Genomic DNA, 24669 nt, shown 5'->3' on the forward strand with positions numbered 1-24669 from the left:
ATGGGCCCAGCTTGACTGTCATGACATCTCTAACTCACTGAAACACTGAGAGTGATATCCCTAAGAAGACTCAAGGGCAGGCTGGGAGGATACTCTTCTGCAGATACTAGAGAAAGACAGGAAGGGCAGAGGCTGCAGTAGGACTGCATTTCAGTACCAGAGCAACCTCAAGTACACTGGTCACTCTCCACTCCAATTTAGTTATTTTTCTGCTCCAGTCACCCCTATGTATGTTCCCTGCCTCTTCATTTCTGTCCACAGCCACTCATACCTTTCCCATGCCACATATCCAGTAAAGCTTGTAGAAAACCATAGCAGGGATGAAGTGAGTAAACAGACAGACATGAAACTGATGAAAATATTAATTTTTCAAGAGGTTCCAGAGCCTCCAATTAGCAAACCTGCTTCTGAGGGCTGTGTGTGCTCTGGGTGAGGGGAGCTATGCTGTTTGTCTTCTATTGAGACACTGGGTTATGTGCTGGCATCACCTTTGGTCTGCTGTGCCCTACACAAGTGCTTGAGAGGTGAGAAGGAGAGGGATTGCTTTATCCTAGGAAAGTAAAAAGCAGAAAAAGTCAGATCTTCCCCATAATGACTCCTGAAAAAGTCTGTGCTATGTGGTTTTTTGGATGTTTTGCTTGTAGAATGAGAGTCTTTAATGTGTGATTTGAAGACAATACAGTTTTAAATATCTGATTTTGTATCAGTTGCTGGGGAAGGTGGGGTTTGGGGGCTGGGTGGTTTTTTTTTAAATAAATCTCCAGTTGCTAGGGAAATGAAAAGGGTGGGATAACAATTTCTTCAGCTATGAGAAAACATTGAAACTTTTTATACACACAGGACAGATCTGATGATGAAAGATCTGTGTAACCTTGAAACAAAGGTGGTCTTCTAGCCACCACCAACCTCACTGGTCAGGATAACAATTCAATTTTAGACTAGGATTACTGTAAAGCAGCTCCAGGGTAAATGGTGTAAGCAGACAGCTCTTGAACACCACGACCTTCTCAGAAAGACACTGAGAAATACAATTTCAGGGATATTCTTCAGACCTTAGGGAAGGATGGGTGAGCTGCATTACAGAATGAATCTTCATTCCTCTAAGACAAGAGGTATGATAGATGAGTACTTAGTACACCATGAATGAGCTCCAAAACATGGGGAAGAACTGTTCAGTGCTAAAAAAGCATGAGCAAATTCTGAAATACATTAAACCGAGTGCAAAGATTGATAGACACCAGAGACATTTCCTTAATCTTGTTGGAGAGTTGCTGGAGGGCATCCTCCCCAGTTTGCACAGTGGTACTTGCACCTCTAGGAAAGCCAGCCTACTGCCACTGCAGTCACAGTCAAGTTTTAATTACAGGAGCAGAACTGGTAGTGACAATGGGGAATGAGCAGGCAATGAGCAAAATAGCTTCGACACTGAGAACAGGGAAGGAAAGAGAAGTGTCTTCTTCTAAAAGGAGGGGGGAGGAACAGGAAAGAAGTAAGAAAAAAAAAGCCCCAAATGAACCCTAGTAAGTAGAAGCTGGTAATCCCTAAAGCCTCAGAGTAGAGTGCAAAGCCCTGGAAGAAAGAAATTAATAACTTTCAAAGTATGACCTTGAAAATGGAATTAACAGTATTCCTCCCTTTTAAGCCTTCATGATAATAAAGATTTCATCTTCCGAAGCCCTGGCAAGAGAGTCAACAGACTAGGAAAAATTGCTTCCTGCAGAGCAGCTGGCAAGTGTAAACCCTAAGACCCCCACAGGCCCCAGGGAGTGAGATGACAGAGACACCTGCATGGTGCACATCCTCTTTCCCTTGTGCCTTCTCCTTTAGAAGTGGGGTGTTTTCTTCCCCTCCCTCCCCCCCCCCACCCCCAATCCATTTTTGGTCCTATTTTTTGCTCAAGAAGCAGAAATCCAGCCTTCACTTTAAGTAGAGTCAGCCTATCAACAACATGGAGCCCAGAGCTGCTCAGGGTGGGCAGCACCTGGAGAAACAGCAGACTGGCTATACTTGGTTTACCATCACTCCTTTCTTCCTATCACAGACAAGTTCTCCTAGCCCATCCCATGCTGCTTTCTGGCTTCTCTTACATTCAGAAACTCATGGGGACCAATTGCCCTCTAACACCAGATTTTACCTTGCACTCTCTGGCAGGATCCCAAGGGCAGATTCCCCAAAGCAAATCAAGAGCCAGGAGCTCTCTGATGGCCTTTGAACCTTCTCTGTGGGCTCTCTTCCATCAGCAAACTGCAGATATGTCAAGCCCTGGAGTCTTGTTAATGTAAATAAGAGAAAAATTGGCACCAGCTGTCTCTTCTCCTGCCTTCGTTTTGGTTTACTCAGATGATGAGATTGGCAAATGTGGATGTGAAACATGTAGATGAGTGGATGATTTTTTTTCCCTCAGGAATGTATCTGCTTTCTGCTTGCATCTCAAATGATCCTTTTTAAAGGTCTGTGTTGGGAATCTTGAAAGTAACGGGTTCAGTTTCTGCTGGTGATGATCATGGTGCATACATTTGGAGGCATTCCTCTGGTGATCTTGTGACTTTACTTACACATCCTGCCTCATTTGCTTCTTGAGCAAGGCTTACATGTCATGGCACAGTCTCCATCCCCCTCTCTAATGTGTCCCTTCAAGGGTGTTGTTGGTGTTACAAAAAGGAGCTGGAGGGAGTGAGGAGACACAAGGGGGAGTATCTGTGTGGAGGAAGTAGAATAATAGGATGGCTTGGGTTGGAAGGGACCTTAAAGGCCATCTAGTTTCAAATCCCCTGCAATGCGCAGGGGCACCTTCCACTAGGCCAGGGTGCTCAAATCCCATCCAATCTGGCACTGAACACTTCCAGGAATGGGATATCCAGAGTTTCTGTGAATGTCTCACCACTCTCCTAGTGAAGAACTTCTTCCTTATGTACAATTTAAATCTACCCTCTTTCAATGTAAGACCATTAGTCATTGTCATCACTACACGCCTTTATAAAAAGCCCTTCTCCCGCTCTTGTCAGCCCCTTTTAGGTACTGGAAGACCACAGTGAGGTCTCGTGGTGCCTTCTCTTCTCAAGGCTGAACAACTCTGACTCTCTCAGCCTGTCTTCAATAGGAGAGGTGCTCCAGCCCTCTGAGAACCTCCATGGCCCTTCTCTGGACTCACTGCAGCAGGTCCATTTTTATGCTGGGGGCCCATCATAAGAATAAGTGGAATAAGTAGAGTGGGTTAGAAACTTCACCCCCACCCCCTGCACCCTCGGTTTCTGCTGCCGTAGTGGGCAGATGTCCTGCTTTTTGTGTCTTCTAAAGAGGTTTTGCCGAGAATGCAGGTGCATAGTGGTGGTAGAAAGGTGCGGGCCGGTGGGGACCAGGTTCCGTGCCACATGCGTGCGGCCATCCGTGGCTGGCTCAGCGGCGGTGGCTCGGAGCGCGCAGAGCTGGCTCCCTTTCCTCAGCGTGTTCCCGGGGAGCTCTGCCATGCGGGACCCGGGGTTCTCCCGAGCGGGTTGCGCAGAGTCGGCCAGCCCCGGGTGTTATTCCCAGAGTTTTCCCATGCTCCCAGAGTTCCCAGCCCCCAGGCTGCCTGGGATGGCGAGGCGGGTTCGGCGTCCTTCGGCTGCCACCTCGCGGGGAAGGAGCGGCGGGGAAGGAGCGGCGCCTCGGCGGCGGCGTCCGGGCGGGGACAGAGGGACGGGGGTACCCGCAGCGAGCGCCGGCCCGAGCGAGGCTGACAGACAGGACGTACAAGCACTGCAGCCCCGCATGATGCCACACCTTCACCTGCTGCTGCTCGTGCCCTTTTTTGCACCTGCTTGTTGGCGTCTGAGCTTCACTGGGCGCCACATCCGTACCTAAACAGCTCTGCTGGAAAACCTCACTTTTCCCCTGCAATTCTGAGCCTGGGCTGGTACTGGCTGCCTGCCTTTGCTGTCCTGGTACTAATGTCCTCTTCCCATAAGCACCATCACTCCCCTCTACCTGTCTCCCTCATCCCTGCTTTCCTGGGCCTGGTCAGGACCTAATTTCCTCTCTTTATCTCCCCTTTTCCCAGGACCTGTTCTCATTACTTACCTAACCTTCATGCTTACATAAAGTCCTACGTTTCCCCATCCTCACCCTGGCTGACATCTCCTCCTCTTGCCCTCTTGCATGTCTTGAGCTGAGCATTCCTGTATTGCCATTTCAATTGAAGATCTTCCATCGTATCATTTCCTGTGCTGTAGCCCAGCATTGGTACAAGTGCTCATCCTATCACCTCAGTCCACATTACTCCCTTCTTATCTCTCTCATCACAGCAGCCTTTTCCTGTGCCTCTGCCCAGACAAACTTACGTTTTTTCACCTCCTCACGCAGCCCCCAGTGGGCACTGCAGGCTTTCAGAGGCCAACACCAGCCATGAGGTAGGGCCTGTGCAGGGACAGCCTTCTGACCTCGGACACTGCTGCTGAGGCTGGGTGTCTTGCAAGTTTTCTTGACAAAAAAGCTCATCTCTCCCTTTCCTAGGAAGAGCTGAACAACCCCCCCCAGCTAATTCTTCCCACACTGAGCAGTTTCCTTTGCCTGGCTCTCCCATAGTCAGCAGAGGAGGCTGCAGAGCAAGGAGTGACTGAGACCGTTTTAATCTAGACAGTTCAGGGAGCAATTAGTAGCAGCAGGTGTGCCAGGCCACCTCTTAATGTTGAGGTCCTAGAGTCACAGGAGAACATAGCACCCGAATTTAATGTGGGGCCACAATGTCATTGCTGGCAGCTGACTGCAGCTGTGCTTCTTAAAGAGCTGAGTGGGCTGTGGATATGGAAGTCTTCAGGCAGTCCAGAAGTGACCAGAGAAGTTCATGGTAGAAGAAGTTAATCTCAAAGGGGTTCAGCTTCTGCTGGCTCATAATGACTCTGAAGCACAGGAGGCAGGCCAGTATGATATCATGCTTGCCATGTGCTGCTGGCTGGCCCCCACCCAGCACCCACAGAGGACAGGACTGAAGGTTAGACAAGACCCTTGGACTGACCCAGCAAAGATCTTTTCTTGTGTTTTCCTCAGGCTGTTTATGAGGATGAAAGCAGCTCTTGGCTTTACAATCTGGCTGTGGTTTGCTCTGAATGTAAGCAGCTTTTCCCATCTTCCTCTGCCATCTAATCCAAGCCCCCCATCCTTCTCACTGTTCTTTTCCTACATTCTTCACAGGAGTAGGTGCAGTTCTTGAACCATCACATGCACAAGCACTACAGCTGTGCCATGTCAAGTCGGGCACAGTAGCACCTGTCACCACTCCTGTCTAGTGAACCCTGGGCTAGGCTGCCTTGCAGCCCTCTGGACGTGAGGGCATGCAGCAACTGTTCTGCCTCATGCTGCGTGGAAGGGTTGGCCTGCAGGAGTGCTAGGCACTAGGGGAGATTGCTGGCATCCCAAACTGAAGGGCCTTGCCACCCCTTCTGCATCCTCCCTCAGGAGTATGTGGAAGTTCTCCCAGAAGCGTTAGGAAAAGGCTCCTGGAGCCTCTCTGTGCCAGGCTGGTATTCTGGGCTGTTGCACACAGGCAGGTGGGCGGGACCAGTGAGGTCACAGTGGCACAGCTCTGTTTTTCCCATTGTTAAATTCAAGGATGCAGCCAGGGTTACACTGCCTTGGGGACAGGGGTGGGATGGGGCTGCACATGGTCCCCTTCACCTTGTGAGAGCTACAGCTCTCTAAATCTTGGCCAAGGCTACCTTGTGGCATGGCACCAATGCAGATCACCCAGGCTGAACGTGTGACACCGATAAAGCCTTGGAAACATAGGATGCAGTGCCCATGAAGCTGTTGCAGCACAATTAGGCACCATGGCAGGGCTCCACCTGCTTCTGCACCAGGTATCGAAATGTCTCACATTTGGAGCAAGGAAGAGCAGTGCAGTTGTTCTGGCCTTGCCAATTTTCAGTCTGCTCCTTCTTGATTTGCTTAATGGGATCTGACTCGGTCAGCATTTAGGGTCTAGGGTCCCTTAGGGGTTTAGCTGTGAAATGCTGCCAGATATTCATATTAACTCATCAGCATCGGAAATCCAATTTCCTCTCCTGTCTGTGGTGGAAGAGCACCCCTTTCAAAGCTGTACCGTGGTCACAGATTTGGCAGGGCTGTCCAATTGCCGGGGGATGAATAGCCCGGGATATTACAGCAAATTCCCAGAGCACAGGCTCAAGGGTACCGAAGCGGGAGACCACAGGGACAGCCTCGAAGCCCCCGGTGCCAGCGGAGAGGGAGCAGGGGAGGGCAGCCGGGTGGCCGGGGGGGTTTCTGGGGGGGCTCCACCGGGCAGAGCTCGGGGGCGGCTCCGCGCGGCGGCCGCCAGAGGGCGCCGGAGACCGCACCGCTGCTGATGCGGGACCGGGGTGGCGAGGGGATGTGCGGGATGGCGAGCGGATGTGCGGGATGGCGAGGGGATGTGCGGGATGGCGAGCGGATGTGCGGGCACAGCGAGGGGATGTGCGGGATGGCGAGTGGATGTGCGGAATGGCGAGCGGATGTGCGGGATGGCGAGGGGATGTGCGGGATGGCGAGGGGGCTGTAACATGGGGGCTGCGGGACAGGGATGGCGAGGGGATGTGCGGGCACGGTGAGGGGACTACAGGGCGGGGGGATTGCCAGGGGTCTGTGCCCTGGGGGCTGCAGGGATGGGGGATTGCGGGGAGTCTGTGCGCTCAGGGGCTTGGCGTCTGCGGCGTGCGTGTGCACGCCTGGGGGAGCTGTGCCCACGCGTGCCTGTCCACGCGTGCACGCTGGGGGTGGGCGCGCCTGCGGAGGGCAGTGTGCAGGTGTGGGGTGTGCGGGTTCTGCAGCACACCGTGGCCGCTGTGGAGGCCGGCGCTGCCCCCAGCGTGGGCGCTCACCCGTGGCCGTATGGGTGCCTTGGTGCCCACAGCAGCAGCTGCTCATGCACACACATGGAGAGGTCATCATGCAAACATGGGCTGGCACAGCCTGAGGTGTGGCTGGGAAGGAAGGGTGACAGTGATAGAATGAATTGAAAATGGATGCTATTTCCTGCACAAAATTTCGCTCAAAGACAAATATTTTATTTTCTTCCAGCATTTTCACTCTCTTTCTTATTACGCTTGAGCAGTTGTTGTCCCCCAAGACATTATTTTGTGATAGAACTATGACCTTCCCGGAGTTTTCAGTACTTGTGACAGGAAATGTAGCACCCGTGGCATGTACTCTAGCTAGCTGTGCTGTCAAACCCAGAGATTCCATGTGGCCCCCAGGGTTATGTGCAGAGACCACACTGGATCCCAGTCCTCCCAGTCAGCCTAACACACTGCCCAACACCTGCACAGCCTGCTGGTGAGAACAGCTGCTGGGGTTAGCCTGTGGTGTGGCACAGGTGATCAGGACTGCACGTGGAGAGGTTTCTGTAGCCAGCCCCACCATCTGACTGGGACACACAGGCAGCCATGAGAACATGTAACACATCATTTTTCACCTCTGGAGATGGGAGTTTTGGCTTGTCAGATGCCCTCAAACTTAGACACACAAGCTCAAGCAGAACAGAAGCCGGCGTGACCCTCTCCCAAGTCTTCCATCACACCACCTGTCTTTGTGTGTCCTCTCTTATACCTAGATATTGCAGAGGCTCATCTCTTCACCACATCACTACCACACCATACCATGCCTCTGCCCCCAGTCCCCACCAAGCTCACAAACTCTGATCTGTGCATTTCGATGTATTGAGGCAGAGGTACCCAGCCAAGGCCAAATATCCCCTTGCCTGTGCATTGCATGCCACCATTGGTGCACATGCCTTTGCTCTGGTTGCGTGGGCACCCTAGAAAAGTGGCAAAGAGGAGGATGGTTGCCACGTGTGTGTTATGTACATGTCCATGTATGAGTTAAGACAAATAGTATTGAAGCCAAATAGTAAAAATGTGGCTGAACATTTTTGTAGGGAACACACCCTGCCTGGTGTGCTCTTGTTTATTTGCTGTGCCAGAGGAGTCATGTTTTGTGCCAAAAAGGGATGCAAATGGTCCCAAACAGCTTCCCCACAGTTATTTGACTGTGAGAGATGCTTTTTCTGAAACATAGGTGAGGTAGGGGTAGTAGCTGAACTGAAACTTGTTCCTGAGCATAGAGGAGGAAATAAAGAGAGTAAAAAAAACCAGTGTAGTAGGATTTGTGTGACAAGCCACAAAAGATGCACGTGGGCTAGCTGAAAAAGAAGCCATAGATGGAATATAAATTTTCCACACAAATCAACACATACTTAATAATGAAAGTACAGAACTGGGGCACAAACAACTACTCTAGTAAGTGATCAGCTACATTAGGAAGAAATCAGACAAATGAAAATGCAATGGAATTTGAAGGACTCTGGAGACATCCTTCTTTGATTTGCTGCCTTTTGGTTACCAGCTCAAGTTTAATAGAGACCGTGCTGCTCAGCAAGCCTGTGGCACCTGAGCTCCACCCAGGAGAGTGGGGATCTTCGCCTCTGCAGGCTGTGAGGGAGCAGTTGTACTTCAGTCTCATGGAGTTCTCTTGAACAAGGCCTTTTATAAAATTTTTTTTTGGCTCCCCTCTGCCATCAGAAACAGCTTTTCTTGGTAGTTAGCATGACTTCTTTCTTCCACAGCAGGATCAGTTCCAACATAAAAACTCATCTCCACCTCCACTCTTCAGCATCTTCCTGCACACCTTCTGTGTAAAACACTGCATACACACACACGTATGTGTATATATGTCCACATACATGTGCATGCATGCACACATATACGAGTACTTTATGTGCACACATACATGGTGAGCATGCATTTACAGAACCACAGCCATGTACACCTCCCTGACCAGTTCTAAAGACAGGCTGCCGAGGCTTGGGATTGCAGGGTGAATTTAAAACAGCATCACTGCCGTTAAAGCCATCCAGGAAAGGGAACCCGTAAATGAGAGGATGAATGAGAAGATGTCAGGAGTGTTAGCACTTAATATTCCTGGAGCGAGGCTGCATTATTTGTTGCTGCAGCAGTGCGCTCCTCCCTGCCCCCTCTGACGGAGCCTGTGGATGCGCACGCACACACGTGCAGCTTCATTTCCCACCCTTACGAAAAATCAACCTCCCTGGCACACCCTGCACCCTCACCCCATAGGTGTCATGCCACAGGGCTGTAAGTGCAACAGCAAAGCCTTCCTCCACCCCAGTTCAGACACAAATAATTACGGTGCAGCCCCTGGCAGGGAAGGAAGGTGTCTGCTGGTTGGGCCCATGTTTTATTGATCGGACCACTGTGATGAATCAGCTCCTGTAGAGCTGGTGTCTGCCTGCAGACAGGCACTGGCCACTGCACAGAATTACAACGAGTCCTGGCACTGAGAAGGTGGTGGAGAGGGCAGGTGTGGGGGTGGTCACCAGGGGCTGCATCTGCAAAGGTGTGAACCATATCCCTGCGCTGGAAGGCCAGCAGCTCCCAGCTGGAGGCACAGCAGGGGTTTGGATGTGGTCAGTAGCCAGGGTTGAACCTTCCTGCATGCTCCAGGCCCTGCTCCTCCAGCCTGAGTGTTGTTTAGGGAGAGCCACATGCCATTGGAGTGTAAGCAGAGGGAAGGAGGATGCTGACCAGCTGGCAGGCAGCAGCCTGTAGCTGGGCTGGAGGGAGGCTCACCAGGGTGGGAAGGCAGCTGTGCCCTGAAGCCCAAACCCAGCACTGCAGGAGCAGCATGGGACTGAAGTGCTGTGTTCGTGTGTCACCCCCATCTCACCCAGCCTTGTGTAATCTTGTCTTCTTTTCTCTCCCTTCTCGCACCCTGCAGGACCCGGCACAGGGAGAGTAGACAACGGCTCCATGAGTTTGGCCGTCCCACTGTGGCTTCTGGCAGCATCCCTGCTCTGCCTACTCAGCAAATGTTAATACAAATCAGAATTAAAAATAATAATATTAATAATAATTAAAAAAACAACACAACAACAACAACACACAAAACAAAACGCGTTATACAGGAGACAGAGCGAAGAGAGGGGAGAGAGAAAAAAGAGGGGGGGGAGAGAGAGAGACGACTGTTTCTTTCACAACTTTTGTGTGTTCAGGAGCGAAGAGGGGGGAGAGGAAAAATTACAGCAAAGAAGACTCAGCAACATTTAATCCAAAACCTGAAAAGCCGGCTGTCAAGTCATCGACTGCCTAGGAGGCAACACAAAGCAAGGGGAGAATGGGGCACCAGCAAGGACCGTGTCGCCGGAGGATGCTGCAATGTAAACAATCCAACAAAACCTGCAAAGCCAATCAAACAGAAGATCCCTTTTCTTTTCTCTCCTCCTTCCTCTTTTCCATACTCCCTCACTTTCCTTCCTTCCTTCCTCCTCTTTCTTTCTTTTGCAGAAAGAGGTCTTTGCTTCGGTGTCTATAGCCATTTAACTTTTTGGATGCCCTGGGTCATTTTTGTGAGCTAATGCTCAGCCAGTTCATACTTTTAAAAACAAATTTAAAAAAAAAAAAAAAAAAGAGAAAAGAAAAAAAAAAAGAAAGCCACAAACCAGAGCAAGTCACCTGAAGCTCTCTGCACACTGGTGTCCTGTGAAGAACCCCTTCCTCTCTTCACTTCACCCTGCGCTCATGTGCACCCAGCCCTTGTTAAACACCTTCTTTCCTGTCCCCTCCTTCATGCAACATCGCCCTCACTAGCCTGAACTAAGGCTGCGTCAACTCTACTGAAAGCCTACTTTTCTTTTTTGGTTTTTTTTTTTTTTAAATCCTCTTCCTCCCCCCCAGTTCAACCAGGTGTCTTTCTCTTTCTCCTGTGTATGCCTGTGTGCGTGCGTGCATGCATGTGTGGCTCTTGCTCTGTCTTCACTCTCTCTCTTTCTCTTGCTCTCTCTAAGCATGCAAAACGAACAGTCCATGTGTACATATGCTCATCCTGCTGTAGATAATGTCCTGCCTTGTAAGTGTGAGACAAGATGCAGAGAGATCCCTTAGGCAGAGAAGAGAGATGAGGAGAGCAGGGCAGCTGCAACAAAGGTTCACATGGTGTCCCCTCTCCTGTGTCCTCACTGGCTTTTTGTCTTCTGGCCACCTTGTTTGCAAGAGTCAGTCTGCACCCTTGTCTAGGCTTTTTTCCTCTCCCACCTCCAACCTGTTTGGCTCTCAGCCTCCAAGTACCAGCATAGCAGCCTGTGCCATGCATGAGTGCTCGCGCACGCGCATGGGGGTGTGCACTCCTGCAATTGTCCAAGCAAGCAGAAGAAACCAGGACTGGCCCACAACCTATGGACTGAAGAGTGCGGCCACCATTCCTCCTGGGGATGGGCGGCTGGGCTGGTGGGATGTGAGTGATGAGACCTTGGACATCACCAAGCAGCCACTCCTTCTAGGTATAGCGTGTGTAGGAATGATACCTCAACATGAAAACCACAATCTGGCATTCCTAACCATTTTGGTAATCATGTAAAAATAGAGCCAATACCCTTTTTTGTTGCTTTGTTGGTTTTGTTCTTACTGTCCTCCCTGGTATAAAAGGAAATGTAGGCTGTGTAAGGGTGAGTGTGTGTGTATATGTGCATGTGTGTGTGCTGGACACCACTGCTATTACAAAACTCACTGCAAATTCCACATTTCAAAGAAATTGGGTCAGAAAATGTCCAGGACCTGTGAATGTAAGAAATAAATATCAGGTCCAAAATCCTGGGCTTACAAAGAAGGAGCTTAAAGTGGTGCAACAAAGAAGCAGGCAGCACAATTTTCCCTGCTCTTCTCTTATCTCAAAGGTGCTGGTCTTGCTGGAGAGCACTCTCGCTCGCCATTGCACTTCCCACAGCAGAATCACATACAGAGGTGCCAGCAAGAGATGCTTTAGTGGCTCCCAAGTGAGGAGGGGAGAGAAGGTTGTGAGAAACAGGACTGATAAAATGCTGGGTGGTGGCTGGATTTACCACAACAGCACAAGGTCTGCTGCAGGAGCCAGAGTGAGCAGGGGCTGCAGTGCCTGTGTGTGGGTCGGGGCAGAGGGGAGAAGACTCCTGTGTCCCCTGGCCAGTCACGAGCCATAGTATCCACCAGCAGTAAAGTTGATAAAATGCAGGGTTTATCAGGTAGGCCTTTTTTGGAGAGAGGGATGTGCAGGGGAGAGCTTGATTTAGCCCACACAAATGGAGTGACCATGCCACGACAGCACAGTGTTTTACAGGTGCTCAGCCGCTGAGCTTTCAAGCAGCAGCCAGTTTGCTCCTCTGTCTTTGCCCTGGGCACTGGGGCAGTGGCAGCACGCTTGGCAGCCGTGCTCACATGCAGGCAAGGGGGAAACAGCTTGGCCTTGCAGTGTGCAGGAGGGAATACCCGCCAGGTGCTCCCCTGCCGGGAAGCAAAGCGGGAATTGCTTGCCTGCGAGCCCGGCCCCCCCTTTGCGTGGGTGGGGCACAGTCCGGTGAGGCTTCTCCCTGCGCTCAGCGTGGTGCTCTCGCCTTACTGCGGCACTGCCGGCGCTGTCCCCTCGCTGCTGAGCTCAGCTCTACCAGGAAGCAGCAGGCACGCAATTAAGCAGGCAGTCAAGGGCTCCTCCCAGGCAGCCAGAAGAGCAAGGAAATTTATTGAAGAGAGACGTGAAAGGCTGAAGTTTTGGCATTGTAAGAGTTGGTGTAGAGCTGCTGTGGGATTGGATGGTGGTAATTTATGCTCCTCCAGACCCCGAAGCCATACCTGCAAGAGAGTGCAAGTTGCAAGTGGGCAACTGGTGCTTGAAATCCACCCAAGGCATCCAGGGATGGCTCCCTTTCCTCCAAGAAAGGGCAGTCGTTGATGGGACTTGGGCATCTCCTTTGGAGACTGGTGTGTGTCAGCCCAGGAAAAAATGTATTTCTTCATAGCATTCAGACATCCCAGTCCTCGTGCCTAACCTTCAGGAGGGCCATGTAATTCCCAGTCTTAGTAACAAGTCCAGAGTTTCTGCTGCAACAGGGCTCCTCTTTCCCCTGGTACAGCCGTCAGCTGGTCCCAGAAACCAGGTCTGGGAGCTGCACCCTTTCCAGCACACTGGCATGAGGGAAAACACCACACTGCTCTTGCTCGGGGCTGTACCTATGCCAGGGTTTATTGGCACGGGCTTGTTGATAAAGGTGGGGAGCCCGCAGTGCCTTGCTGTGACAGGCTGTTCCTCAGGGCTGAGTCAAGCCCACTTTAGGTTCTTTGATGTCAACCTGGTTGCTATGGTAGCACCCTCTGCATGTGTTTTTGTCACTGTGGGGTCGCTCCTAGGCACTGGGGTCACACACATCAGACCCCTATGGTGTGGTTGTGGTCATCAAGTCTCGGCACCTCATTATGTCACATCTGTTTCTGTCACATCTGAAGGAGTTTTGAGGGGATGTTTTTTTTTAAATGTCAAAAGCAGGGCATCCATTTTTTAAAGCCACTTGCTCATTAATGGGGGAAACGGCCCCAGCCCCAGTGCTGGGATCTGGTCTTTCTTGCAGGCCCTGGGCAGGTCTTTGCCTCTGTTGCCTGGCTGTGAAACAGTGAAAGCCAGTTAATTGCAGACCTCTCTGAGAAAAGCCACCAACACCAAGTATGCCTGTTGCCTGCAGCAGTGCTGGGAACCCCACTCCTGGCAATGTCTGTTCCTAGCAGGGCTGGGGGAAGTCCTGGGTAGGTTGGAGCTTGATTTTCTCCAAGAATCTAATCCTGTGAGCTGTAGTGTGCCTCACAGGGTGCTGCAGAAATCCCCCCATTTCTCCTGAACTCAAGCAGGGATCGCTCAGAGCACCTGTCAAGAGGTGAGCCCAGATGAATATAGGAAACAAAGGCAAGGTCCTATGCTTTTTCCCATTCTTTCTCCCTCCACCCTCTGACGGAGATGTTGCAATGGGTTTCCTCATGTCTCAGGCCCTTCTCTCTGAAACTGTTTCTCCTCATCATCTCTTCTCCCTGTTTACATTGCTGTCTTTCCCATCACCTCCCAAAAAGCTGTGTTCTTGCTTCCTGCTGCCTCTCAGCTGGTTGGGGACCAGGGAAGATGGGAGTTTGGAATGGGACACCAGTTCCTCGAGCTTGTCAGTGTAATTGTGTTTGATTGATGAAGATTTAACATTTAGTGTTATAAAAAGATATGAACAAAATGGAAAAAAAATTGTACTTCTTCTACTGGTTTGTAAATATTACAAGAGTTATATGAGATGTCTGGTAATGTCCAAGCAGAGGAACAAAAACTTAGATTTCATATATGGCCCCATAATCGCTAGCAGATTTCTAACCCTTTTCGGATGACTGAGAGGAGGGGTGAAGGCAAGTCTTTCTGAAAGGAACTGGACAGGGGAAATGCAGCCACCCCGAGCCACATGAACTCCATGCATGATTGTAGCATGTCGCTTGGAGCGTGTGCCTGGTCAGATGGAAAACGAAGCAAACACCTGTCTCTGAACGGCTGGGAAGGGCAACGTGGGATGCTCCAGCCGACACCTGTATCTTGGCAGTTGTGTTCATTTCTGTTTGTTTGCAGCCCTGCACTTGCGGGCTCGTTGCTCAGTGATGCACCCTCTCCTCCTCCCCCGTACCCGCTTTCTTCACCAGTGAAGTTGTGTCGCCCCATGCTAGCCCCGAGTGCATGTGAACGTGCCATTCATGGAGATTTCATTGGTGACATGCATTGTGTCGAGAGTTAGTCTTTGTCTGCACATCTTTCTCACGCCACTGACTGTTCACCACTTGGGCAGATCGCGCGTGCACTGCTGCTTACCCTACTTTTGGTCAAAGAACATCCAAGCCCCACCAGCTTCTCAGCTCCAGGTGCATCCAGACCACGCCCCCAGGCCACCTGTCTGAGCAACCCCGTTTTGAAAGTCCAAGCACACAGCATGGACAAAGCCACCATCAAAAGCCATGTGGCCTCCAGGCTGAGTGGAAGCTACACATCTGGAAGGAATTTGGGGGAGCAGCAGCGAGTCCTGATGAAACAAGAGGATCTGGGAAGTCAGAGGAGTTATGCTAGAGTCCTTCACAGCCCTACCAGCAGGTCGATATTTCAGCTCAATTGTTGTGCAGTGTTTCATCACTTCGCCCTTCCCTGGTGAGGGAATCTATGGGCACAGGGAAACACCTCATCTCCTCCCAACCCCTCACACCTCTGCTTCCTCTCCTCCAAGCACACTGACCTGCAGCCCAAATCATCATGGTGCTTGATGTGATGTAGCAACTGACATGGGGGATGGCTGACCAAGACAGTATGACAGAGGAGGTGCCTGGGGGGTGAGCAGTTCTCTCTCTTTCTCCCTCTCTCTCTCTCTCGCTCTCCTGATGGTGCACAATCTTACTGCTTCTCTGACTCAAGGACACAAAACTTCTTGAGTTAGGGATGCCCGGAGCAAACTGTCCTATGGGAAGAGCAAAACTTGAGGCAGGGAAGTGATGGAGAAACTGGATGGTAATTTCCAAGATGTGATGCCGGTGGAAAAGGGTAGGGATGAGTGCTGTCCATCGTCCATGCGCAGAACTCTCAGGTTCATCAGTGAGGAGACCATGGCCTCTCAACGCTAATCTTAGAGTGGCTTCATATCCAGTGGGATGCCCAGAAGATGATTTTTTTTAATTGCATGACTCTGCTGACTAAGAGCTGTGTCACACCATTAAAACCTCTTTCACTTTTCCTTCTTGTAACTTGCTAGAACAATGATCGGGCAGCTCCCACAGCCCCCAAAATTTTGCCTAATGGTTGGCTCCCATTAGGGCAATATATGGTGCTTGCTTGTTGGTTCACTCGCTGTAACAGGGGAGCAGAACTCATCTTGGTGAGAGTATATTGGTATGGCCCTCTGTCCGTCAGTGTGATGGGGTGAGGTGAGGAGACCTGCCAAGGCAGGGCTTGGGCAAGAGGAACAGTTCTTCTGATTAGCCCAGGCAGGTGGGAAGCAAAGGGTCCTTCACTTGCTGCAGGCTTGGGTTAGCTGGTGCCACAGCAACTCAGACTGCCCTGCAAGCCTTGTAGAAGTGCCCAGGCAGCAGAGAAGGAAGGAGCAGTTACAGGGGACATGACTGCAGCATGGGTGGTGGGGGCTGCATTGAGCAGCAGGGCTCCTTGGGCAGCACAGCTGGGAAAGGGGCAGAGATTTCATCCCGGGAGGGCCCTTCTTCCCCTGCCTGTCCTCATGGTGCATCAGGAGCTCCCTCCTGGCCTCCCAGGGCATGCTCACCATGCAGAAAAATGAGCCTCAGCGAGTAAAGCAGTGTGACATCGCGGTGGCTCCAGCCGTGTCCTGAGGAAAGGCGTATGGATGTTTCTGTACGTAACAGAGGGGTCATGGGCGGAAACGAGGAGCAAGACTTACCTAGGAGCCAGCCAGTGAGGAGAGCACATCCCAGTGAGGCTGTCCTTCTCCAGAACTGTGACATTTGCTCCCCACTCGGCCACGCACAGGCGCATACGCACACCCTGTGAGCTCCACCTCGCACATGCTACAGGAGTGCTCCTGGGGCGCTCTCCTTCCCCGCGCTCTCCATCACACTCAGCCAGGCGGGCACTCAGCCACCTGCTGCTAGCGGTGGCTCTGTCTGTGACACACAGCTACGTGGTGACCTCCTGAGGAAGCCAGGAGAAGGCGTGTGCATGCCTGTGCCCGCGGCAGCACACGTGTGTGCCAGGAAAGGGAGGAGGGGGCACAGAGCAGGAACCTGCCTCCGCGGTGCCACCGTCACCTCCCAAAATCATTCAGCCTTCCCAGCTGGAGCCAAGATTCATCCTCTAGACCTTGAGAATGAAGGCCAGTCCTTTCTTCTTGCTACACGGTGGGGTGGTTAGAACTCTCCTCATTAACAGTGTTATATACATATAAATATATATATATATCTATATCTTTATATCTATTTTTCCCCAGCACTGTAGACATGAGCTGAACTTCTCTTTAACGAAACGAGAAAATGGCCATTTTATTTTTTGCCATTGTTTTGGTTTTGAAACTAGCTCTGTGAAAGAAAGTTTTAAAAGCGCAAGTGTGTGTGTAAAAGAACCGATCAAAAAAACTAAACAACTCAACAAACAAATGAACAAAACCCAGTGATGAACAAAAAAAAAAGCTTTTTATTTTTTCTTTTCTCAATGTATTTAACTTCTGTTATCTCGTTTCTGTTTCTTTACATGTATGAATGCTCTGCTCTTCTGTGATCTTAAAAAAAATACAAAAAAATACAAAAATTAAATAAACGTGAAAAGGAGGTAATGTTTCTTCATTTCCCCTCCCTTCCTTGCATACTCTGGCTTGTCTCCTCTCTGATCATGTCTAGTGATGACTTGCCAGCCTACAGGGGGAATGTGGGCCAGGCTACCCCTTCCCTCACCTTCCTTGGAGGGGCAGGGTGGTACAGGACTGCAAGTGGGGCAGGGGCCAGTGGCCTGGGACTGAGGGTGCTGTGTCACCCCAAGCAGTCCGGCCCCTGCAGTGCAGTGCCTGGGGATGAAGAGAGCAGGCTGGCTGGAAACAGATGTGAAATGGGGCTGCCAGGAGGAGAGAAGTGCCATAGGCAAAACTGCAGTGCACAGCCCTGAAGTCAGCATTTGCCTTCAGCTTCTTGTTTGTTTTGGGGTTTTTTTAATTAGGTAAATTGCATGATTGTGTGTGTGTGTGCAGATAAAGTTTGGGATCAAGGCTGCAGTCCCAGGAGGGGAAAAACAAGGAAGCTGATGGATGGAATCGGTTGATGCTGAGCTGCTTAGGCAAGCACAGGACATGAGCACCAAAAGACAGCATGATGGTGGAGATGGTGGACAGAGAGAAGGAGGGTGGTGGAGAAAGAGGCAGGAAATGCTGGCCAGAAAACAGCAGGATGCAGCACTGGAAAGGCCAGGCATTATGACAAGGAGGGAGTGGGGAAGCAAGGGAATGGAGAGGTCATGGGGCTTGGAATGAGGGCAGCTGGGACAAGGGGGAGAGGGGCAGGAGTCCTGTACTATGGGCACAAGCAGGCATGAAAGGAATAGGTTAGAAGGGAGCAGGAGGGAGAGGGCAGCAGAGTAGTCTGGGCAATTTTACAAGGAAAAACAGCCAAAGGGGTGAAGAAACCAAGATACAGGAAAAACCTGGTCGAAGGAGAAAGCAGCACCTGGGCATTTTAAATGTGAGCTTTGGAAAACCCCGGACATCTACAGCCAAATAACCACAATGGGGGCTCTCTTCAGCATGTAAGTGCCACCTGTCTCTCACAGCCTGGCATCACTGTCCTTCTCCCAGTGCGAGAATCTCTACTTCCTGGTGTCCCCCAGGGACACAGCTAACTGTGCTACTGCACAGGGCAAGCGTGTGCTTGCACCCAGCACCAGGGCAGCAGCACGAGGCTGCACATGGTCAGGCTCAGCTTGGGCTGCAGGAGAGCCTGGCTGCAGCTCTGAAAGGGAGCTCTGAAAGGTGGTCTCATCCTCGGTCACTGCTAGAGCATGAAAACCAGGCCTTCGTATTTCTGGTTTTGCTCTGTTCACACCTATATGGTGCCTTCACTGCCCCTCTGTCACCTTCCACTGTCTCTCCTGTTGCCTATTTACAGTTCACTGGGGCAGAGACTCGAGACCTGCATACAAAACAGGGGTATATTCTATGAAAAGTTATACCTAATTTTGTTTCTGGAGCATAACACATAGGACGATGTAAGCCTGGTTTCCAGTAGAGTACAGACTTGTTTCTTAAATGGCATGAAATTAAATAAAAGTGGAGCTGTCAGAAGCTCAGCACAAACAGTGGGCTAAGCAGAGGTGCATCACTGAGCACGAGGTGCAAGCAGGACAGTGAACATGAACGCGAGTAGCACTTACCACACCTTTGCTATGTGAGACCAAAGAGAAGCAATGGGATATGAACTCTCCTCCATCACCATCGTTCCTTTCCACGGTGCTGGGAGAGCCAGGAAGTGCAGCACGGAGGATCACAGCAGAGTTGGTGGCCAGAGTGCCAGGGCAGGGGTACCACTGTGCTCTATGGATGCTAAGGTCAGTACTGAGCTTTACTGGCTGGTCACTGAGGTGGAAACAGGCCGGGTTTGTGGTGCTGTACATGAATGACACCAGCACTACCAGGGCTTCACCTCTTTCAGTGTGTGTTCTGAACACTCTTGGAAAAGATGTCTTTGCTTTTCTACCTCTACCACCTTAAAGCTGAGGCTAAAAAGAAGACAAGGTAAACCCTGGCAAGTACAACCCCTCCTTTCATTAACATTTTAAATGGTCATTTTTAATGGTACATTTAACTAACACTAAGTTATCCATGGGAAGAGAATTTGGCTGTTAACACTGGCATCTGCTTAACAAACAAGTTTTGCATTTGGTGAGGCGTGAGCCTAACACCAATAGTACTTCTTGCTAACAGCACACTCATTAACATTAATTCCTGCTTTTACCACCATGAAAAGCTTTTTGTATCTGCATGAGCAGTTATTAGATGCACCACATTCTCACTGCAAAAGGAACATAGGAAATTACTAGCAGTGATACAGACCTACCAGTAAATGATGATCTGAATTCCTAGCACTTACCATAAGTAAAAATTTCCAGAAAAGGAAAGTGATGAGATATTCTGGAGACTGTGTTCTTCATCTTTTCTCACTGAGGAATTTGAACTATGTTCAAACACAGCTAAATTGCAGTTGGAAATTAGTTAAGGGTTATGGTACTCAAAGGCTATGGGAAAACGTGTGTCCATAAAAAAATCTTGCAATTCAGCCAAGACTGGGTTTTGCCAGTCACACACATTGTCAAAGCACACATTGTCAGAATGGGCAAAGAGCTGGATTTAGAGAGGCAAACTGTGATAAAACACCAGAACCTGAGGTGCAGCCTCACCAGTGCCCAGTACAGAGGGACAGTCACTGCCCTGATCCTTCTGGCCACACTATTGCTGACACAGGCCAGGATGCCATTGGCCTTCTTGGCCACCTGGGCTCATGTTCAGCCACTGTCAACCAGCACCCCCACGTCCTTTTCTGCTGGACAGCTTTCCAGCACTCTTCCCCAGGCCTGTTTCACTGCATGGGGTTGTTGTGACTGAAGGGCAGGACTCACAATCTCCTACTGTTGCTCTCAGCCCAGCAATCCAGCCCGACCAGAATCCCTCTGCAGAGCTTCCTACTCTCCAGCAGATCAACATCGCCACACTTAGTGTCATCTGCAAACTGACTGAGAACAAACTGAGCTTTCATCTGAAAGCTGGAAATTGCTTTGCTTTCCAGAGAAATATCTGCACCTAACACCTTTTTATTGGTCTGTTTTCTGTCTTACAAACTCTGTCCACACATGGCAGGTGTGGTATCTGTAAAAACTTGAGAACACGTTGGAGAGTATGAGCTTTACACAATACTTTCTGATATTTAATACTTTCAGAGCATATGGTTTGGAGAACATTTACTGCTTCCTCTTCAAAAGTGTCACCTTTCCAGTTCAGCCTAAAAGTGGTGCATTGGCCAGGAAACTAGAAGAAGAAATGTTTGAACCATTACCACAAGGAGGAAGGCACTAATTGAAACGCATAATAGACTTGTCATACCCTCCAATAACCTGGATGATAAATCTGATTTAAGGTCTTTTGAAATATTACAAATGATTAAAAAAAGCTGACCAGGAACAATGTTACTCTGCCAGTTGAAAGCTACTCGAAAATTTTTACAGAGCTGGAGGGCAGCAAGGCATCCTTTACGCTTGGTTTGGAAATCACACCTCGGCATTGATCTGCTGCTGCCCCATCTTTGGGTGCTAATGTTTTTATCCAGGATTCTAAGGTTGCAGTCCCCTGATACCTGTGTTGACAGGATGCAGTCCTAGCAGGGGGAGAGTTTGTGGAGCTGTCACTGGTAGAAGTGGGTGATCCCACCTTCTTCTGCCAGCTCAGCATGTGAATCTGGGTTTTCCATCTCTTGGAGCCCAGCCTCCCAGGCTGTTTCGTTAGCTTGCAACCTGTTTTGCAATGCAGTCCTCCCAGATGGAGAAATCACTCCTGGATCTGAGCCTCTTGAGGATGCCACAGACAGAGGGTCAGTGAGGCGCTTGACACAAGCGCAGGAATCCATCAGGGCTTCAGTCCCTCACAGTGCACCTGGCTTCCAGTCCTGGCCCTGCATTCCTGTAGGGAATATATTGTTCACTTGAAGTGGCTTCAGTTGGCAAAGGTTGTGGAAAACAGCACTGAACAGCCATCCAGAGCACCCACGAGCTGCTGGCAAGCTTGAGCTAAGACTATGCATCCTCTTTGAAATGTGGTTTGGGAAGCCTGCTCAAATAAAGGCTGCCTTGCCTGCCTGGGGGTCCATCACCCATTTGTAGAGTGGCCTGAGAACTTCCAGCCATGTAAAACCTCTCCCAGATTGTCTCACTGGCTGCTGACTTTACTGGTTTGCCTAACAGAGCCAAGACCACCCCCTTCCCAGCACCAATGCTTGTGTGTTGGTTGTCTGTCTAGTGAAGGGAGGGGTGGGCCCACCACATCTTTCCATGAACGATCCTTTACTCAGCCTGAAATTCCTGCCACCACAGAGCCTCGCACACCTCCAGCACAGCCTCCTGCCACTGATCAGAGCTCTTCCCATGGCCCAGGAGTGAAGATGTGCAGAGGTTCATTGCTGGAGGCAGCTGCTGGTGACAGCGCCCTGGTACCTCTGTGGGTGTGCGGCCTCTCTGGCTGCGGCTGAGGCAGAGCAGGAGCAGCGCTGCCGTTTCCACCACAGCACACAGCAGGGATGAGCACCGTGCCACGCTCCGGAGCAATCTGCTCTTGCTGCTAGTGGTGCCGGGCTCTTCTGCTCAGCTGCTTTTCTGGGGCAGCTGTTGGCACAGCAGAGCTGCTGACAGGCACCAGGGCAAGCTTCCCACGCTGCAGGATGGGGCTGCAAATGACACGGCCCCCGTACCCAGCACATCCCGCAGTGTGTGCTCTCTTAGTGGGGCAGATCGTGCACCAGAGCCCAGCCAGGCTTTTCACTGCCAAGTGATCTGGCAGCAAGCGGGAGGAACGGGTGTGCAAGCAAGGTCTGGGGCTGCCGTCTGCTTGAGGATGTTGTGGTGGGGCATGTCCCTAGGGAGATGCACCTCTTGGAGTGCTCGAGCACCAGAGGGATATGGAACAGACATGAGGATTTGTGCTGCTGGCTGCAGGGACAGATCCACTTCCTGGGGGCAGAGGTAGCACTCTTTGTAAGCCAACAGCTGAGAGCCAGCTTCTGACTCCAAACAAACCCTGAATCACCTTGAGGGCAAAGACCAGAAGCTCAGAGGACATTTTCAATGCTGTCCAAACCCTTCCTCTTCTATCTGTTACTTCCATTAGCTAATTGAAATGGAAATCAAGAAAGATATCAAACATCTCTCAGAAAGGGCTGTAAAACTTGCAGATAAAAGTTGGCAATTGCTCTAAAGCACCTCCCTGGCCCTTGCCCCAGGCAACTACCCCAGGCAGCAATGTGTCCTTGGGAACTGGAGGGATGGGGCACCCAGAGGCAGATAGATCAGACCAGCAGCATCTGATTGCCACTGAGTGATAGCTGAGCTAACAAACCAAGAGATATTAAGGAGAGTGACTGAAGAAAGGGGGAAAAAAGGCACTGCAGGCACTCTGTGCCTCTAATGATGGCTTCAATGCAGCAAATGAGGGAAAATTAGCACCAGACAGACAAATGGAAACTGATTTCGAGAGGCACCAGATGAGACAAAATTGCAAAGAGAAGCTCAGAAGATTGATTCCATAGCAATGAAACTTTATCTCCCAAGGAATCCAGTGTTCTCACTCACTCACTCACTCACTCCTTTGGTCACTGTCTGTACTCTGGGAGCTCTCCTTTCATCCCTTTTAGTGATCCCCCTTGTTCTTATTAAATCCTAGAGCTGAGAAAACAGTTACTCAGAGCAGGAGCATGAATTTGCTTTGATGCTATCCTCTCTCCCACTTTTTAAAATTTGTGTCTGCAGCAGTTTTTTACTGCATTCAAGGAGCAGGAACTCATCACTACTCCAGTGGCCAAAATCTGTTGTGTTCAGCTTCACAAAACAGTCTAAGAAACTGGGATGGCCTGATCACAGCTAAGGTCAGGGAGGTTTGGCTTGGGACACAAGGAGAATGGCTGTGTGAGATGGTTTGTGCTTGTATACCAGAGGGAATAGTCCCCTTCCTCAGTCAGTTGGGCAATTTAAATAAATGAATTGCTGAACTCTGTTCATCTCCAAAGCACTGGGGATGCCATTGCATTCTCTTGCTTTGTGGCTGTGACATGTGGTTGTTTCATAATCATAGGACAAAAGCTTGTCAAGGACAGGAAGAGGTGCATGTCATGAGGAGGGAGCCTGTGCACTGCTCTATGCATCCTTCTGCATCTGGTACCGACTCCAGGGTCACCTGTGAACAAGGAACAAGGCTTGACAGCCAGGCCCAGGTCTTGTGTTCAGTCGAAGGAATGCAGTAATTTAGGGAGTGGCAAGTCTACAGCCTGGCACTCTCCCTGTGGCAGCAGTTTCTGTCCAGTGCTTACAAACAGCAGAGGTGGACTTGTACCTGCCTAAAGTCCTTATTGACACCTCCTGAGCTAACTGTGCCAGACCTGACTCATTGCCCTGGATTAAGCCTCCCTTTAAAAGTTTGGCACCAGCTCCGAGTGAGAGGTTTCTCAGTGGTGAATCAGGCACAAATGGGTATTTTTTGCCTTATCTGCACGTTACCAATGTCTTTGGATCATCCTAAGAGAAAGAGCACAGGGACACTATTTGTGCTCACCATCAGCTCTGTCATCTGAAAAGGTTACTGTCATTACTGTGCAATTCTGATTCTTGGCACAGACACCTTCTTCAAGGACATTGATGTACCAACACCAATGGGTCTGCTGTGCTGGCTAGTGAGCTCCTCTCCCAAGGCAGAGTTATTAGACATAGAACCTATCAAACAGAAGGGATTCACCCCTGTCACATAGTGATGGGCCTCTGTGTTTGACAGGTGCCAGAGAAGCAAAGGACAGGTGTGGCATCTGCTCTGGAAGCTTGAAGTCCTGCTGTTCTATAATGGCAAACTTACCCAGAAACTTAATTTGCAGGACAGCCCATTTAGCTGAGCTGCCCTTTGTACAGCAGCCCTTGAGAAAGGCTGCCTGGGCTGTGACTGCTGGGCTGCACACCCTGTGTTTGCAGTGGGACCACTGATGCTGGGCTCACCAGTCCCTCTGATGCTGGTTGCACATCTACATCCCTCCAACACCAGCAAATGACCATGGGCAAACCCATCAGAGGTGTGGGCTGAGTGTCACCCAGGGGCTGGCAGGTACCAGGCTGCTCTGGTAACTTCCTTGTAATGAGTAAATTAGCTAAATCAAAACCAGTCTCCAGACACTTTGTGAATAAAGACAAAATAAGTGTTTGATGGTGCTCATCTCCTTGTTTTCTACTCTTGTTCTCTTGCTTCTCTGAATCTCCTTTCCACCTTTATTGGCGTGAGGTGGTTATTTTCCTTGCTGGGTTAGTGCTTGTCTCTTCCCTTTCTGTTTCTCATGCATGAGTTTGTCGAGCAAGCACAAGCCATTTGGCCCACATGGATTATTTATGAAGGTGGGAACCTTTTATCTCGGCTGCTTAGTAACTTAACGCTGGTGTAGAGAGGCTTCCTGCAAGAAGCTGCACATCTTGCAAGAGCTGGGAGACAGGGAAGGAGGCTGAGGCGTTCCAGTATCTGATAGGAAGGGCGTGGAGAAGGGAGACAAATGGGGCTGAACTCACTCTAAAGGGTGATTT

General features: G+C 50.4%; 1 protein-coding gene across 3 annotated transcripts in view; it reads left to right on the forward strand.

Moving 5' to 3' along the window:
• LOC104687061 (limbic system associated membrane protein) overlaps window positions 1-16944 on the forward strand; it is a 1003034-nt gene extending 986090 nt beyond the window's left edge. For 2 of the 3 annotated variants that reach the window (XM_010395985.4, XM_010395987.4), the window contains one exon: window positions 9766-16944. In XM_010395985.4, coding sequence (XP_010394287.1) covers window positions 9766-9863 — 98 coding nt within the window. In that variant the 3' untranslated portion in view covers window positions 9864-16944. The remainder of the gene's footprint in view (window positions 1-9765) is intronic. The other variant, XM_010395986.4, reaches the window with a different exon arrangement.
• The last annotated feature ends 7725 nt before the right edge of the window (window positions 16945-24669 follow it).

Source organism: Corvus cornix, chromosome 1 (genome assembly GCF_000738735.6).
Source record: "Corvus cornix cornix isolate S_Up_H32 chromosome 1, ASM73873v5, whole genome shotgun sequence".
NCBI lineage: Eukaryota > Metazoa > Chordata > Aves > Passeriformes > Corvidae > Corvus > Corvus cornix.